General features: G+C 41.7%; 1 protein-coding gene across 1 annotated transcript; it reads left to right on the top strand.

Moving 5' to 3' along the window:
• The first annotated feature begins 4,582 nt into the window (after window positions 1-4,582).
• rrs1 (ribosome biogenesis regulator 1 homolog) lies at window positions 4,583-6,124 on the top strand. The gene has a single exon (XM_028005686.1). The coding sequence runs from the start codon at window positions 4,620-4,622 to the stop codon at window positions 5,670-5,672; it is 1,053 nt and encodes a 350-aa protein (XP_027861487.1). The 5' UTR covers window positions 4,583-4,619; the 3' UTR covers window positions 5,673-6,124.
• The last annotated feature ends 8,755 nt before the right edge of the window (window positions 6,125-14,879 follow it).

The following is a 14,879-nucleotide window of genomic DNA, read 5'->3' as shown; positions in this document are numbered from 1 at the left end:
TGCTTCTGCTTCCTGTTTCCATACCACTCAGTGTCCCATCGTGAACAGAGTTTAGTTGGCTGACAGTTGAGGTCAGAGCCTTTATTGATATGAAGTTGGGACAGAAATATCATTTGGCAAAGAGCAGCACCTCACAGATACCTGCTGCTTCCACGCTGACAGATCAGAGAATTAATTTGATCATCCGCTTTGAAGGGAATGCTTGTTAACAATGACTTCTCCTTTAATTTAAAACTCAAAAAGAGGCTAAAATGTAAACCTGCATCCCTTGTTGTGAGCAAGTGTTACCCAGTCTTGTGAAGCCAGGAGACAGCAGGGGTAATGTTTGCAGATGACTGAGCAAGAAACAGAGCCGTGGTCTCCTAGAAGCGCCGCCCTTCTCCGTCCAGTTCAGTCCAACAACCAAAAACCTGGCTGGCTGCCTGGACCCAGCGTGGCATGGAGAGTCCTTGAGATATCATTCCAATAACATTATGTCCAAGTGTGTGTGTGTGTGTGGGTGAGTAGGAGAGAGGGGGTCTGACCATGCAAGCAGAAGCAGAAGCGTTGCGTATGTGTTCGTGCGAGGGTGTGCTGAAGTGGCTCCATGCTGGATGCTGGACGCAGGCAGAGCACGGTCGAGCTTGGTGATGTGGGAAGTTGCAGAGGTCGTCCCTCAGTTTGGTAATCTGCAGCACAGTGGAGGCTTTTTTACATTGATGTCATCACTTACACCCTATGATCTTTTGAGTCACGGTCTCCACCAAGCTGCAGTAGGTCACAGTTTTGTCAAAACAGAAAAAATGATGAGTATATGATTAACAAAGCTTTTATCCTCCTGCTCAGAGTTTCCGCTTGAGGTCCTTTAAGGCCTTACTGATTATGTAAGGTGTAGAGTTAGTATAGAAAGTGTGTGATAAATGGAAGTTGGATTCACGTGACTTCTTTTTCTTTCAAACCCATCATTGCAAATTTGTACCTGTTAAACGTTTCCACTCTCACATCCAGCAACTTCAAAGTTATTATTAGGATTTTATGAGACAGACGTACATAAATTAGAGTCTATTGTTAAATGGAAAGAAACTTAAAAATTGACCAACGAGCCCAATCAGGAATCAAGGGGGTAGAATAAAATGTTCAGAACAAAACATACAACCAAATTAATTAAAATACCCTAAATAACAAGGGAAATAAACTAGCCCAAAGTGGTTAAGTAAAGGCACTCTAAAAGCTTGGTAAATAGGTATACTGTGGAAATAGTTATGGGTAATTTCACATTGGCCCATAAGATGGTAAGGAATTCCTAAAGTGAGTTATTTGCTTTCCCAGAGTTGTTAGGATAAAATTATCACACAAAAAACAGATATTTCTAAAAGAAAACATTTCTTGAAAAGGTGATAATTGGTGAATAGCAGTCTCGTATCAGAAAGAACTGTGCAAGACAACCTGTTCCAAAAAGAATCACTCCAATAAATCCACAAAATGTGAAGCATCAGAAATGAAAAGGAGTCCATGCTTGTCCAGACATTTACCGGTTCTTGTCCAGACCACTCAGGATGGTCTTAGGATCTTTGCAGCTGCTCCAGCTCCTTGGGTGTCTTGGCTTCTTCTCTGATTAATGTTCTCTAGTTTAGGTGGACAATCACGTCTTGCAGTTGATTGGATTGATACTTATTCAAACTACTCTCTCAGGATAAGTGCTGAATTTAAAGTTTATTTTCCAAATCTGGACTAGTAAAGCAATGAAAAAGCTTTTGTATATAAAGACTTTACTCCATAGGAATCTATCCATCTGTCCAGTCACTTCAAGCTTTTGACAAGGCGAAGAATGTTGTGGTGAGTGAAAATATTCATCAGTGCAGACTGAGCATTTGCATAGATTATCAAGAGATAAAGTAACCTGATCATCAGCTCAGTGCTATGATTTTTGAGTAGAATATTAACCAAATCATGTGTAGCAGTAACTTTGTCCAGTAGAGACTGATTCTCTAAGTTAGAAAGCCAGTGTCTCAGAATCTTACAATGTTTTCAAAAATCCTATAGGTTGGCCATTTGAGCTTGGTTCCTACCTTTTATGGAGATCAAATTACATGGGCAAAAAAGCATGAAAAGACTATGCTGGGATATTGCTTACTTAATGCTACACAACGCAAATCATCCGTCAAGCTCAGAGATCTACAGTACAACCTTTACAATCCGAAGAGCCATTTTTTTCAGGTTCCATATTCATTGCCTGATCACTGTCGAAACATCTGCCATAAATTCATAATAGAAACATGCATTTATTGTTATGAGCTAAAGAAATGTATTTAACCTTTGGACATTCTTGTTTAGAATATGAAAGATTAAAATCCTGTATTTGGCAACCTTTATGACATTCTGTGCTCTAAGGATGAAAACCCTTTTTTCAGTTTTTCTAAAGTTCCCAACCAAAACCCAACTCTGTCCAATTCAAGTAAATAAATATGCTTGGGTAAGAAAGGTTTATGATTGACCTATAAAAGGATTGGTCCACACCCAAACCTTTTGGCTCTAACTATGCCATGTGGTGGCGTGGTATTGGGCTGATTAGGCTCTCAGGATTTCCACAACTCAACGCGCTGCCTGAAGACATCCTGTGAAGACGATGCACTGCTGTTGCTGCGCTGCAAAGTGCTGTACCACCTTCTGTGTTTGCCGTCATTGTGCCACCAAAGTAGATTTTCGCGCCTAATAATAGAACAGTTTTTTCTTCCTCTCTGTTTCATCTTGTTCTTGTTCTTCTTTATTTATTGTGTGGTTGAAATAAAATAATTTCGTGGGTTAATAATCTTCAGGCAAAATTAATGACGAATCGCTTCCTTTGTGGATTTCTATCTTTGGAGATGTTAGAAAAATATGGATTGTATTTTTACAAAAATAACCTAGACTACGTTTAAATTCAGAAAAATGTATCTTGTGGTCTAAATAGATTGCTTTCCACTCTTACAACTAGATAAAAATGTTTTTTAAATCTTGCTATGGGCAACAACTGTAAGCTTTCTGATAACATCCCAATGTTTTGTCATTACAAGCATTGCTGCTCTATAATTTACTTCCTACTTCCCAAAGGAGCCAAAACAACCAATTATCTTTAACATAATTAAGATTTGGTCTCAGTTTGAAAACAATACCGTAGAGAGCAAGCTTCAGTCTACACATCAATCGTAGACAATGACTTTCTCCAAACGGCTTTTTTTTTTTCTGACGATTCTATTTTCCTTCCCTTTTCATCCCTTTCAGCTTAACAGCTTTTGGGAGTTGTCATCTCAAATCACTACTTCAGTGACATCCACAGCCTGATGTGCTGCTCCTCCATATGTTGCCAGTGCTTCAAAAAGCTCCTTGCGTCAACAGACAAAGCCGTGAGAATATAAATGAACTTACACTAGGCAGTGCAGTGGCAAGTATTTTTAAAAGGCTGGTTATGAAAGTAGGAATTAGTTATTTTATGCAGCCTGTTTATCGCTCCAGAAAAATTAGCAACACGGTTTATATCAAGAGTTCGAATCATTGAGTTTAAGCCCATTTTTGAAATAAATGCTGTCACCTTGCAGATGTATTGATACCTGTTTAATTCAGAAAAGTATGTGTTGAAGGTGATATGAAGAAGTAATTCTTTTACATTTTTTGGTTTTACATATAGGCACAAAAGTTTATCTCTAATTTATTTGACCAGAGCAACTTGTTTCATGTGTTCAGTGTGTTTTAAACAGGGCAAGGGGTGAACTTGACAGCGATTCTGATCTCCAGTCTTCAGGTGTGCCGCATCTTTTAGATGTGAATCTGCCTCAACACGCCCAAATTTTAAAAAATTGGTTATTTCCAACCCCATATCAACTTTTCTCCTTCCATTTTTTATTCCTTTATTTGCTCCAATCTTGAGCGAATAAAGATTGGACTTCCTTTGTTTGTTTGTTTCTTCCCTAATTTTTCCCTTCTTTCATCCATCTCTTCTCTCATTCTTTTTCCCTTCTTTCATCCATCTCTTCTCTCATTCTTTTTCCCTTCTTCATTCCCTCATCCTTCTCTTACTTCCATCCTACCCTCACTCCATTCTTCTCTTGTTCTTTTTCTACTTTCTTTCTTCATTCATTCAGTCATTTCCTTCCTCTCATTCCTTCCTTCATAACCTTTATTCTTCCCTCACTGTCAGTCTCTTTCCTCCTTTTTTTCCACATTCCTCCAATCCTCTATTCCATCAATAATGAATTTGTTCCCTCTTTCTAAACTCCTTTCCTCCTCTTACTTCCATTCTTTAATATTTTTCCTCTCTCTTTCACTTCTTCCTTCCATTCATTCTTCCATTCCCCTTTATATAGTCTTCCTGCAATCCTTTCTTCCCTTTTACATCCTTATATCAATCTTTTTTCTTAAAAATGTTCATTCTTTTCTTTCATCCTTCCTTCCTAGTCAGTTATTTCCATGTTACATATTCAAAACATGGAAACACTAAAGTCTTGCGTTTAAATGTGCTCAACAGGCCAGAGGACTCTAAAACATTTGATTAAACACTGCCACCATGTGGTCATAATAGGAACTCTCTCCGTCCACACATGAACCGGAAATAAATGCTCGTGTTTTTTCCTGCTCCACACGTGTTCCACTGTGAGCCGACCAACATGGCCGCGTGCAGTGTGGAGGAGCTGTTGGCAAAAGCTGAACAGGAGGAGGCCGAGAAGCTGAAGAGCATCTCCGTCCAGAAGGAGCTGGACCTGGAGTTTGACGTCGGGAACCTCCTGGCTTGCGACAAAAACCGCATCGAGTCCCGTGACTTCAGGGAGAAGAAGAGAGACGACTTCCTCCGAGCCTTAGCTCGGGACAACACGCAGCTTCTCATCAACGAGATATGGAAACTACCCACGGAGAGGGTCGAAGAGGTTATCGTGGCCAAACTACCGGAGCAGACCACCCGGCTGCCCAGAGAGAAGCCCCCGCCGAAGCCCAAAGCCCCGACCAAGTGGGAGCAGTTCGCCAAGCTGAAAGGCATCCAGAAGAAGAAGAAGACTAATTTGGTTTGGGATGAAACTGCCAAGGAGTGGAGGAGACGCTGGGGCTACAAGCGGGCCAACGATGACACCAAGGACTGGCTGATCGAGGTCCCGGAAACCGCGGACCCCAACGAGGACCAGTTCGCCAAACGGAACAAGGCCAAGAAGGAGCGGGTGGCCAAAAACGAGTTGAACCGCCTGAGAAACATCGCCAGAGCGCAGAAAGTCAAAACCCCCGGAGCGGGACTGCTGCCTAAAGCCCAGCAGTCCAAAGACGAGCTGGTCAAAGCCATGAGCGTGGCCAAGACCTCCACAGCGTCCGTGGGGAGGTTCCAGGACCGTCTGCCCAAAGAGAAACCCCCCAAGAACTCCGGCAAGAAGAGGAAGTTCGAGCCCCTGATCGGGGACTTCTCCAGCGAGAAGCAGAAACAGCTGGAGCTGCTGAAGACCATAGGCAGCAAGAGCCCCAAGCTGGACATCACCAAGGCGGTGAACACACAGATGAGGGAGGAGGACAGAGAGGAGGCTGCAGCTCGGCGGAGGAAGGGCGCTGGGGGGAAGGGGCGCAAAGGTAACACTGCAGGGAGAGGCAAGGGGAAAGGGAAGGGGAAGGGGCCGAAAGGAAAAGGAGGAAAAGTTGGAGGAGGAGGAGGGAAGAGAAGAGGAAAACCAGGGAAGCACTGAGGACTTTGATTCCCTGCTTCATCTGGAGTTATTCTGGACGTTTAAGCAGCAGAATGAACTGATTTACTGATGTTGATGAATAAAACTGCAATCTGATCCAAGCATTCTTGGATGCTTGTTGACAAAACATGTAATCTGAATATGATTCTGAATATAAACATACTAAGATATTGCAGATTCAATTCATATGAACTATTTGTTTTCTTCAGAATGTGCTCAAACCACTGCAGAGGCTTGATGTGAAAACTTTTGTAATATAATAATATTGCAGCTAAATAATTGGATTTAGTCATTTCAGGTGTTTGGTTTATTTAGAGAAAGATAATTGTCCTGTGTTGCAAAAGAGGAGGCTACTATCACAACTGATTGTTGATTAAAGGAACATTTGTAATATTGATCCGTCACTTTGAAAATACACTTTAAACTGCAAAAATAAAACGGATTCAATACAGCTGGATTATTCAAGTTTCTATACTGTTACACACTGGCTTAAACCACGATGCCACCACTGATTAAATATTTATAATATTAATCTTAGTTGTAGTTCAGCAAAAACAGTAGTTTTTATGATTATTGCATGTAAATTAATCAGTATATCAGATTTTGTAACGTGTGTCAATTTACATTTTCCTTTATGCATTTCATTTTTGCTAAGATCAAGAGTTGAACAAACCAAAAGCACAGATTTTCTTCCTGCTTGACCTGTTCTCTTAATAATCTGTTCATCTGAAGTAATCAGATTACTACTGCCTGTAGTCTGTCCCAGTTTGTAACAGACACTGAGAACTGATGAAATGGCACGTTTTTATTAATGCTGTACATCGCTTCAAAAATAACTATTGACTATTGCAGTAAATAACTGGATTTGTTCTTTTTTTATTCGATAAGTGCCGAATTTATTAGCATAACAAGGAAAATAGCTGCTATCGCCTATTATGATTATTAAGTCTTATTTGCAGCTACAATGAGTCGCACTTTTGTTTTAGGCAGATGTTTATTTTTAATTGAACCTATTAAAAATGATTCTTTTGATTCTGGTTTCGGTGAGAACACCAGGCTGTCATCAAAAAGGTAAATAATATGAGCAAATTGAAAATAAAGGTCTCAGGCATGTAAACTAACTAACAGAATACATTTAATTAAAATGGTGAATAAAACTGACATTTTGAAATAAACGAGTTAAAATAAATAAGTTTCTACTATTTAGCATTTTCATCCACTGAGCATGAAAAATCAGTCTTTGGAGTGCCATTTAGTGGTGATCGGTGGCTCCTGCAATGAGACGCAGTAAACGTATCTCATCATAAATGGGACTGAACGATTATCTAAAACATAATGCAGTGTGAAGGATTCTGTGTTGGTTTGAGGTCTGTGTCAAACTCCTTTCAGGTCTGAAAACTGACCAAAGCAACAAAACAATGCCCACCAAAAATGCAAGAACCAGACAGGATCCAAAAATTGCAGAGCTCTGAATGTTTTTTTTGGTTTTTTTTATAAAAACACTTCTTCTAAAAACACTTTGCTGCTGTTTCACAGCAAGACATGATTTCAACCATCAGCAGAAAGAGAAGGAGAGAAAAATTGGAACAAAACAAAAACAATACATCTACCAGTTTAATTAGTTAGGATATAGAAAGTACAAAATACAGCACCTGTATTTTGGAAAGAAGGTAGAAATAATCTCACAACCAGAGATTAAGATGTGTGTTGATACCAAAGGGGGGTACAGTACAGCACACAAGCATTTTATACATGTAAGAGTAGCACTACTGTCTGATAGAGACAGACTTGTAAAGATTACAATTGCATCCAAATGTAGTTTTACTTTAAATGCACATCCTGCTTTTTAAAATGTTGAAACCTTTCTCTAATTTCCCTGACATTTCACATTTACACTCCACTCTCTGTCGGTGCATCGGATAAAATCCTAACAAAACACAGGAGAGTTTGTGGTTGTAATGTGACACACGCTCAGCTTAACCACATTTAATGTCAAATTAACTGAGCTTCACAAAGTAACAAAGTTTAAACGATTAAACCGCTTTCTTTTTCCTGGAAGTGATCATCAGGGAGATTTTTCCCATAAAAGGCTTAGCTGCGGTTTTATTTAAAGGCTTGGCCTCGGGTTTAGTGTTTGGATTGGGAACATCATCCTGAATTAGGAGCAGTGAGCATTTGCGGACTACATAAACCAATAAGCAACCCTTGAATGAGAGCAGCGCTGAAGCTTTGTTTTGGTTCGAGGCGCCTTTACTTCACGTATGATCATCTGGCGAAGTGACTGCTCCTGTGTGTGATTGATGGATGGTTTTTAATCGCTGACACAAGCACAGGGGAGCAGGAGGAGGAAGAGGAGGAGGAGGAGGGTTCCCATCACCATCTGTTGAGCAGCCCATCACCAGCCAGCCGCTGCTCTTTGTTCCTGCTCAGCCATGCCACAGGAAAGTGGGACGCCGTCGATAACTCTCAATCAGTTGAGCTGTGATTTGATGAAATGATTCGTGATCGGTCTCAGCTCTACACCTGCAACGTGACGCTCAAAGAGAAACAAATCCCTAAAGAATAAAATATCATTAAAACCTTCTGGTTAGGATCTGCTGCCCTATATCACTGAGTCCCTTCCTTCCTCCTTCCTTCCTAACTTCCTTGCTTGCTTCCTTCCTTCCTTCTCTCTTTCTTTCTTTACTTCCTTCCTTTTTTCCTTCCTTCTTTCCATCTTTATTTCTATTGTTTTCTTCTTTCTTTCTTTCCTTCCTACTTTGCTCCCATCATCCTTTCTTCCTTCCTTCCTTCCATCCTTCCTACTTTTCACCCTTCATTCCTTCCTGTCTTCTCGTCCATCCTTCAATCCTTGTTCGCTTTCATCTTTCCTTTCTCTTTCTCTCGTCCTTCTCTGTGTCCTACCTCCCTTTTGTTACCCCCAAGTTGTTTGTGTCCTTCCTGGTGCCTTTATTTTTTATTTTTATCTTCTTGTATTTGACTTTTCTTTCTTCTGGTGTAGTTTCTGATGAACATTCAAAGCCTGTTCACTGTAGAACTTTATCTAATACCTTCATTTAAAACTTGTTTGTTACATTTAAAAATGGACCTGAAGGAATTAGAACGCTAGAAAAATGAAAAATGCATTTTCACATGAAAAACCTGGTAAGGTCTTAATTGTGCTCTGCATGTTTCAGTGAAACTCACTGCTGGGAAGAAGGAAGAAAAGAAGGAAGGAAGCTCAAGGCGGTGCTGCAGTGGATTAGTCAGCTGCATTTATTTAGAGAGCAGGAGCTTCAGTCGGGGTCAGATCTGCAAGATGCAGCACATCTACATGCAGAGCAATGAACACTTTGAGGTGTTCACCACCGTCCTTGCTCCACAAGGTGAGTGGAAGCACATCTGCACTGAAGTTTGGTTTAGCGTGACATTATTTAGTGTTATTATTGTTAGATCAGAGTCGGCTCTCTCATGTCTCTTCTGGTTGACTTGATCAACTGAAGGATGCAGCTGCATGGATGCCTCCACATCTGCATTGATGTGATTTTTGTTATGCATTCTTGATTAAACTACAGTTCTTCTTTCCTTTTTTTTGCTGACTCATCTCCACTCTCGCTGGAATGCAGGGAGATATAGATGCAAAGCTGAAGCTGAAAAGGCAAGTTTATGATTTTCTTTACACAAACAGCTCTAAATGAAAATGATCACATGTTGATTCAATCAACATCGCTGCATCATATGTATATGGAATGTCCCACACTGTGTCGTAACCCCAGATTGAAGGTTTCTATTTTACTGCACAGCAGTTAATCTCTGAGCTTTGACTCTTAATCCTCTCCATTCACACGGTCCTGCCTGTAAACCTGCACGTATTAACGTCACTGTCACTCACCGACCACTTTCAGCAGCGAAACCTGATGTTTAATTTATTTGGCGAAAAAAAAAAAAAAATCCCAAATTTTCTCTCCTATTTAAAAGCGTAGTTCTCTCTGTGTCCGCTAGATGGTGGTGGTGCGCAGCCACAGACCCGACTGGCCAGACGAGCTGGCCCTGTCTCCAGGTGACGTCATCCTGGTTCAGTCCAAGCACGGGGAGGGGAGGTGGTTCGGGCGGCTGCAGCAGGGCCAGTGGGGCTATTTCCCCACCTCGTGCGTGATGGAGCTGAGCCAGGTTGGTGGATGTGTTCAGTAGCGCTGCAAAAGAGAGCTGCTCATGTTGCACACCTCTTGAACATCTTTACAGTTATAGCAACAAACTGGTACTTATCTCCCCGCCCCCCGTGCATATACTTTATGAACTATTCGATGTAATTATACCTGCAGAACATTTTGAGATTTGTCTCCACCGGCTTTCAGCTCCAGAGGTTGAAATATTTGACCAGTGTTCATGATACAATAGATTAAGTTTAAACAGATTGAATAGACTTTGTGAACATGGATTTTTTTTTTTAGGCCTTACTTCAACTGTCTTTATGTCTGGACTTTGACTGGACCATTGTAATTCTATTCTTGAATATGCTTTGATATGGACAGGGTGCCAAACTTTTTTAGATGCAGTCCTTTCTCCAACACATTTGAATCAAATCAATGACTCATTACTAGGCCTCTGTAGAGCTCAATGAGAGCTGGTGAGGGACTGCAAACATTTGATTCAGGTTTGTTGGAGCAAAGATGCAAAGAAAGTTTGCAGGATGGCAGCTCTCGAGGACTGGAGTCGGGCTAAAAGTCATGCTTTATTTCTCTTTCACCTATTTTAGGCTGCATTTTCACATATAACGCTGATCAAATTAACTAAAATATCTGGCAGTGAAATGAGAACATTTTTAAAAAGTTCAAAATGTGGATGATTTTGTGAGAGCAAAAGCATCTAAATAATGCTTTTGCCTGGACTAAATAACAACAACGTGTGTCCATTTCCGTGTACCTGCAGAAAGAAAATCTTCAGAGCAAAACAAAACAGAGTTTGAACTAAAGCAGAGATTTCTGTGGGGTCCAGATATTAACTTAAAAAAAATCAAGAAACATCAAAATATGCCTAAATTTGTCATTCTGCGTTTCTTTTCAGACTGACCTGCCAACTAAGGACTTGCAGAGAAGCTCATCTCTGAGAGTCAACACCGAACGCTGCAGGTAGGGGATGAAAGAATAAACACTTGGAGCAACTGCGTAAACAATTTCACGCATCCCCCACCTTCAGCCAGTCCGCACGCCGCACTTCACGCTCCGTATCCAGCAGATGTTCCCCACATCCCCCCATGTCCAGATCCGATCCCGCTGCTCTCCTCCCAGCGCCCCTGAACAGGTGGCCCCTCTCTCCTCTCATTAGATAACAAAGCGCAGTGATTGCCAAGCCCCCAAACACACACACAACAACAACACACACACTCATACACAGAAGCCAATCTCCTCTTCTTTGAGGAGTGAGAGGGAAATGTTTGAGTGTGGAGGTAATTTTTCTTCTTCGAACCTTTTTTAAATCATAAATATCAATATATTAAAGGATGAGTAAAAGCTGCTCTGCGCAAGCGTTTACAAATACAGACTCAAGTCCTCTGTTCAGCTCCTTGTAACCTCTTGTCTGCTAGCAGCTTAATTTAGGTCACAGGGAATAAACAGGGCCTTTGTGTTTGTTATTTCCTCTTTGTCCCCCAGTGGACACATTCTGCAGGCGCCGAGAAGGGGGAGCAGCAGAGGAGGTCTGGATGTGAGCCAGGTTAAGCACGACGGCCCCTTCCCGGTGCGGAGGCCCCAAAGTCCTCCGCATGAGCTCTCCCAACCTCAGCTACACAGATCTCCAAGTTTGCTCCACAGAATCTTGTCCAGTCGCCGGAAAAAGAGTGAATGCCAAGGAGCCACCAATGGGGCCTTCGAGGGTGACTAAGGAAAAACCTTTCTGTGTCCATGGTAACTGAGAGGAGTTGACTTTGTAGGCGGTGTTTTTGAGATTAGATGGGTTTCAGAAATTTTCTTTTAAAAAAAAAAAAAAAAAATGTCTGAACCTCTTTGTTCTGTGCCTGAAGTCGATTGTTCTTGTCTTTGCTAAATTTCAACAAGGAAGAAGCTGTAATGAATGCTGTCGTCACGCTGCACTTTGTACACGTTGGAGAACTTTGTGGCACAAAGCAGTAACCAAGACAAGAGAAGTCCACTTGGTTACACTCAAATATTCATTCCCTTGTTTCTGCCAGCTTTGCACATCTAGCAAATGACTGGACCGTTATTACGCACAAATTTTCATTGATCGAAGCCAAGGCTGCTTCATAACTGAGGATAAGGTGTTGCTGAATATTGTTTATCAATTGAGAGTAATTCACAATTTTCAGAGTTTTTTTTCCATTGCCTGTCCTTGGGGAATGCTGACTGAGCAGAGATGTTCTGATATATTTTTGTATAATGTAACTGTAGTTACAGTGGCAGCAATTAAGTGTTTTAGCCGTTAAAGTGTTTTGTTTGAGGACTGCATACCCATCATGCAATGTTTTGTATGTATGCACATATACTCTTTGCTTATTACATAAGCCATTATGAGGACAATAAAAACATATGACGACTCCCTGGTTGAATCTTCATGCAACATTTTTTCACGTCTCTGCTCATTTTGCTTCAAACGCCGTGAACCTCCATTTTCTTTGCGATTAAAAATAAAACCCAGAAGCAAAGGGAAGTGTGAGCTAGTTTTGCCGAAAGCCTTGCCAGAGGAGCAGGAATGGTGCCCGTTGTCCCGGCAACACAAAAGCAGCTCTCAGAGGCTGCTGCGTGTCTTCTTCTGTGGTGCTTTTCAGAACGCCCCTGCGGCTGTTGATCACACCTCTTTTCAGTGGAAGCAAACTGCAAACTCAACCCCAACCTTGGCCTTGACATCCATGCAGGAAACTCCTCCACCCTTCCCTCTGCGTTGTTGTTTGATCTTCTCTGTTGTATAATCTTTTGTTGTAGGAGGCTGTGGGAGGCAGTCACTCTGTGGACAGAGTGGGGAGGCACGTTTGGCACAGGAAAGGGTGTAAAAGATGCGCAGAGAGACGACTCCTCTGGTCATCTGAAGTCGATCTGAGGGGCTTTCTGTGAGTTTTACGTAGCAATGAGAAAATCTTGCGACGCCTTACAAAAGAAGTCATGCTTCTTGATTTCTTTCACATTTTGTCTACAAAACACAAACCTCAAGATGGTGTGAAATTACTAAGTGGAAGGAAATATCGCATTTTTTTTGGTCAAATCTTGTTACAAGTAAAAATCTGAAAAGTGTGGCTTGCATTTATATGCATCTCAGTCAGTACGTTGACTGAGAGGCAGCTGAAGTTACAGCTGCAAATCGTTTTAGGTGGGGAGGGAAGAGAAGGCCTCAGCCACTTTTAGACTGTTTTTCTTTGGAAATAGGTCAAGCTCAGTCAGATTAGATGGGCTTAGTTTGGTTTGAACACCAGTTTTCAGGTCTTCACACACGCTTCTACAGATTTTCGGACTAAACATGCTCTGATCTGAACCAGTTTATGGTTGTTGTGCTGCAGGAAGATGAACCTTTGCCCCAGTTCCAAGTCTCTTTCTGCCTCTAACAGAGTTTTCTTCGGAGATAGTTTCATCCATATTTACATTAAAACTGAAAATAGTTCTAATCCTGCCAAAACTGCACTTCAAACCTGTTCAATAGTGCATTTTGGAGATGTATATAGCGTTTGCTTCCCACCATGAATACCGCTTTGCATGTGGACCAAAAATTCAAAAATGGTTTCATCAGACCGGAGCACCGTCTTCCACTTTTGCTGAATCCTATGTGGTTTGTGACTGCAAACAGCACATCAACCTAATCTCTGATGTAACTATTAACTGATCAGCTGACTTCTGAAGGCCACTGGATTTTATTTCTGAGAGCCTGGATACAAAAGCACATCACACTTTTCAGATGTATATTTGTAATAAAAAAAAAATCCAAAAATAAAAACCATAGAGATTTTAACCTTTACCTTATAAAATAAACTTCTGCCTGGATCTGTCTCACAGGGACTAACACGTACGCGGCAGTGGAAACGGTGACCTAATTTGGCCCGCAAACACCACAGTCCAATTTTAATACACAGACTTTGGAGGGGCTGTGGAGTCTCCCGCCTAAAAGGCCGTCCTCTCCCTGCTGCGTTGTGTTGGGTGTCTGCTGGGGGAAGGGGCGGAGGAGGGGGAGCGGGTTGCCTGCCAGATGACTGCGCCGTCATCCTTATAATGGGCTCCCATCTGCTGTCTCGCACACACATAAAGCCAAAGTGTGTTCATGAGAGTTTGTGCACATGCCTACAAGTGTGTGGGGGATATTCCCCTAAGGCTCTGTCATTTCCTCAGTGCAAAAAGCATTTCTAAGTAGAATTTAAAAAAAAAAAAAAAAAAGGTTGTGGAGTCATTCACTGATCAAGATTTCAGTCGCATTGAATGTTTCCCTAAAAATAAATCCACCTGTGATTCAGATTGATGTAAAAATGCTTCCCTTTATTTTAAAGCAAGGCTCTATTAAAAATGTACAAAACCAGTCAGGTATCTGCTGCCGGTTAGATGTTGACTGCTTCTTTAAGTTTGTGTTTAATCAAACCTAAAGAACTCTGAATGATCTCTATCTAATTCTGCATAAGACTTGAGGCTGAAGGATTGCTGGACATCTCCGGTTAGGACCAAGGAGGTGTCTGTGTGTCGATTGTTTACATGAACGCGTGCTGCTGCCCCTGCAGCACAGAACAGGTTGGCATGTTGTCTGGCTCACGCCATTCGTGGAAGGAAAGGGGGGGTGACTGAGTGAATGGGCCTGTAAAACCAACAGCCTTAAGGACAAAGGACCCTGGGGGCATTAAGTCATGGGTGAGTGGGCCCCTTTAGGGCCAGCAGCTGACCCTGTGGAGAGGCGTCTTGTTCTGGTGGAGGGGGCTCGTGTCGCTGGACCTTCAGGCCAAGATGACAACATTCCCAAACATATATTCTTTCTGAAGAGTGAGTCATCTTTAACCACTGTATTTATGCTCATACCCAGTTTCCCCTGAAGTAGTTTTTCAGCTCCAATTAGGGAACAATACTTGAATAAATCATGAAAGGAGTTTCACAGTTTCAAATCTCTCCTCTCTTGCTTTTGGCAAAAGCTCCGGATGTTTTCCACCCCTGCTGTGACCATGTCAGAAACCCGAAAGGATCATAACTAATCTTTATTACAAGGGGAACCGCCAAAGAATTTGGACTTGGCAGAGAAAGAAAGACACAAAAG

Source organism: Xiphophorus couchianus, chromosome 21, assembly GCF_001444195.1.
Source record: "Xiphophorus couchianus chromosome 21, X_couchianus-1.0, whole genome shotgun sequence".
Lineage (NCBI taxonomy): Eukaryota > Metazoa > Chordata > Actinopteri > Cyprinodontiformes > Poeciliidae > Xiphophorus > Xiphophorus couchianus.
The sequence above is the reverse complement of the archived record's forward strand: the minus strand, read 5'-3'. Positions and strand labels throughout refer to the sequence as shown.

Excerpts from the sequence above, each read along its gene's own strand:
- rrs1 (XM_028005686.1), top strand. The coding sequence starts at position 4,620 with ATGGCCGCGTGCAGTGTGGAGGAGCTGTTGGCAAAAGCTGAACAGGAG.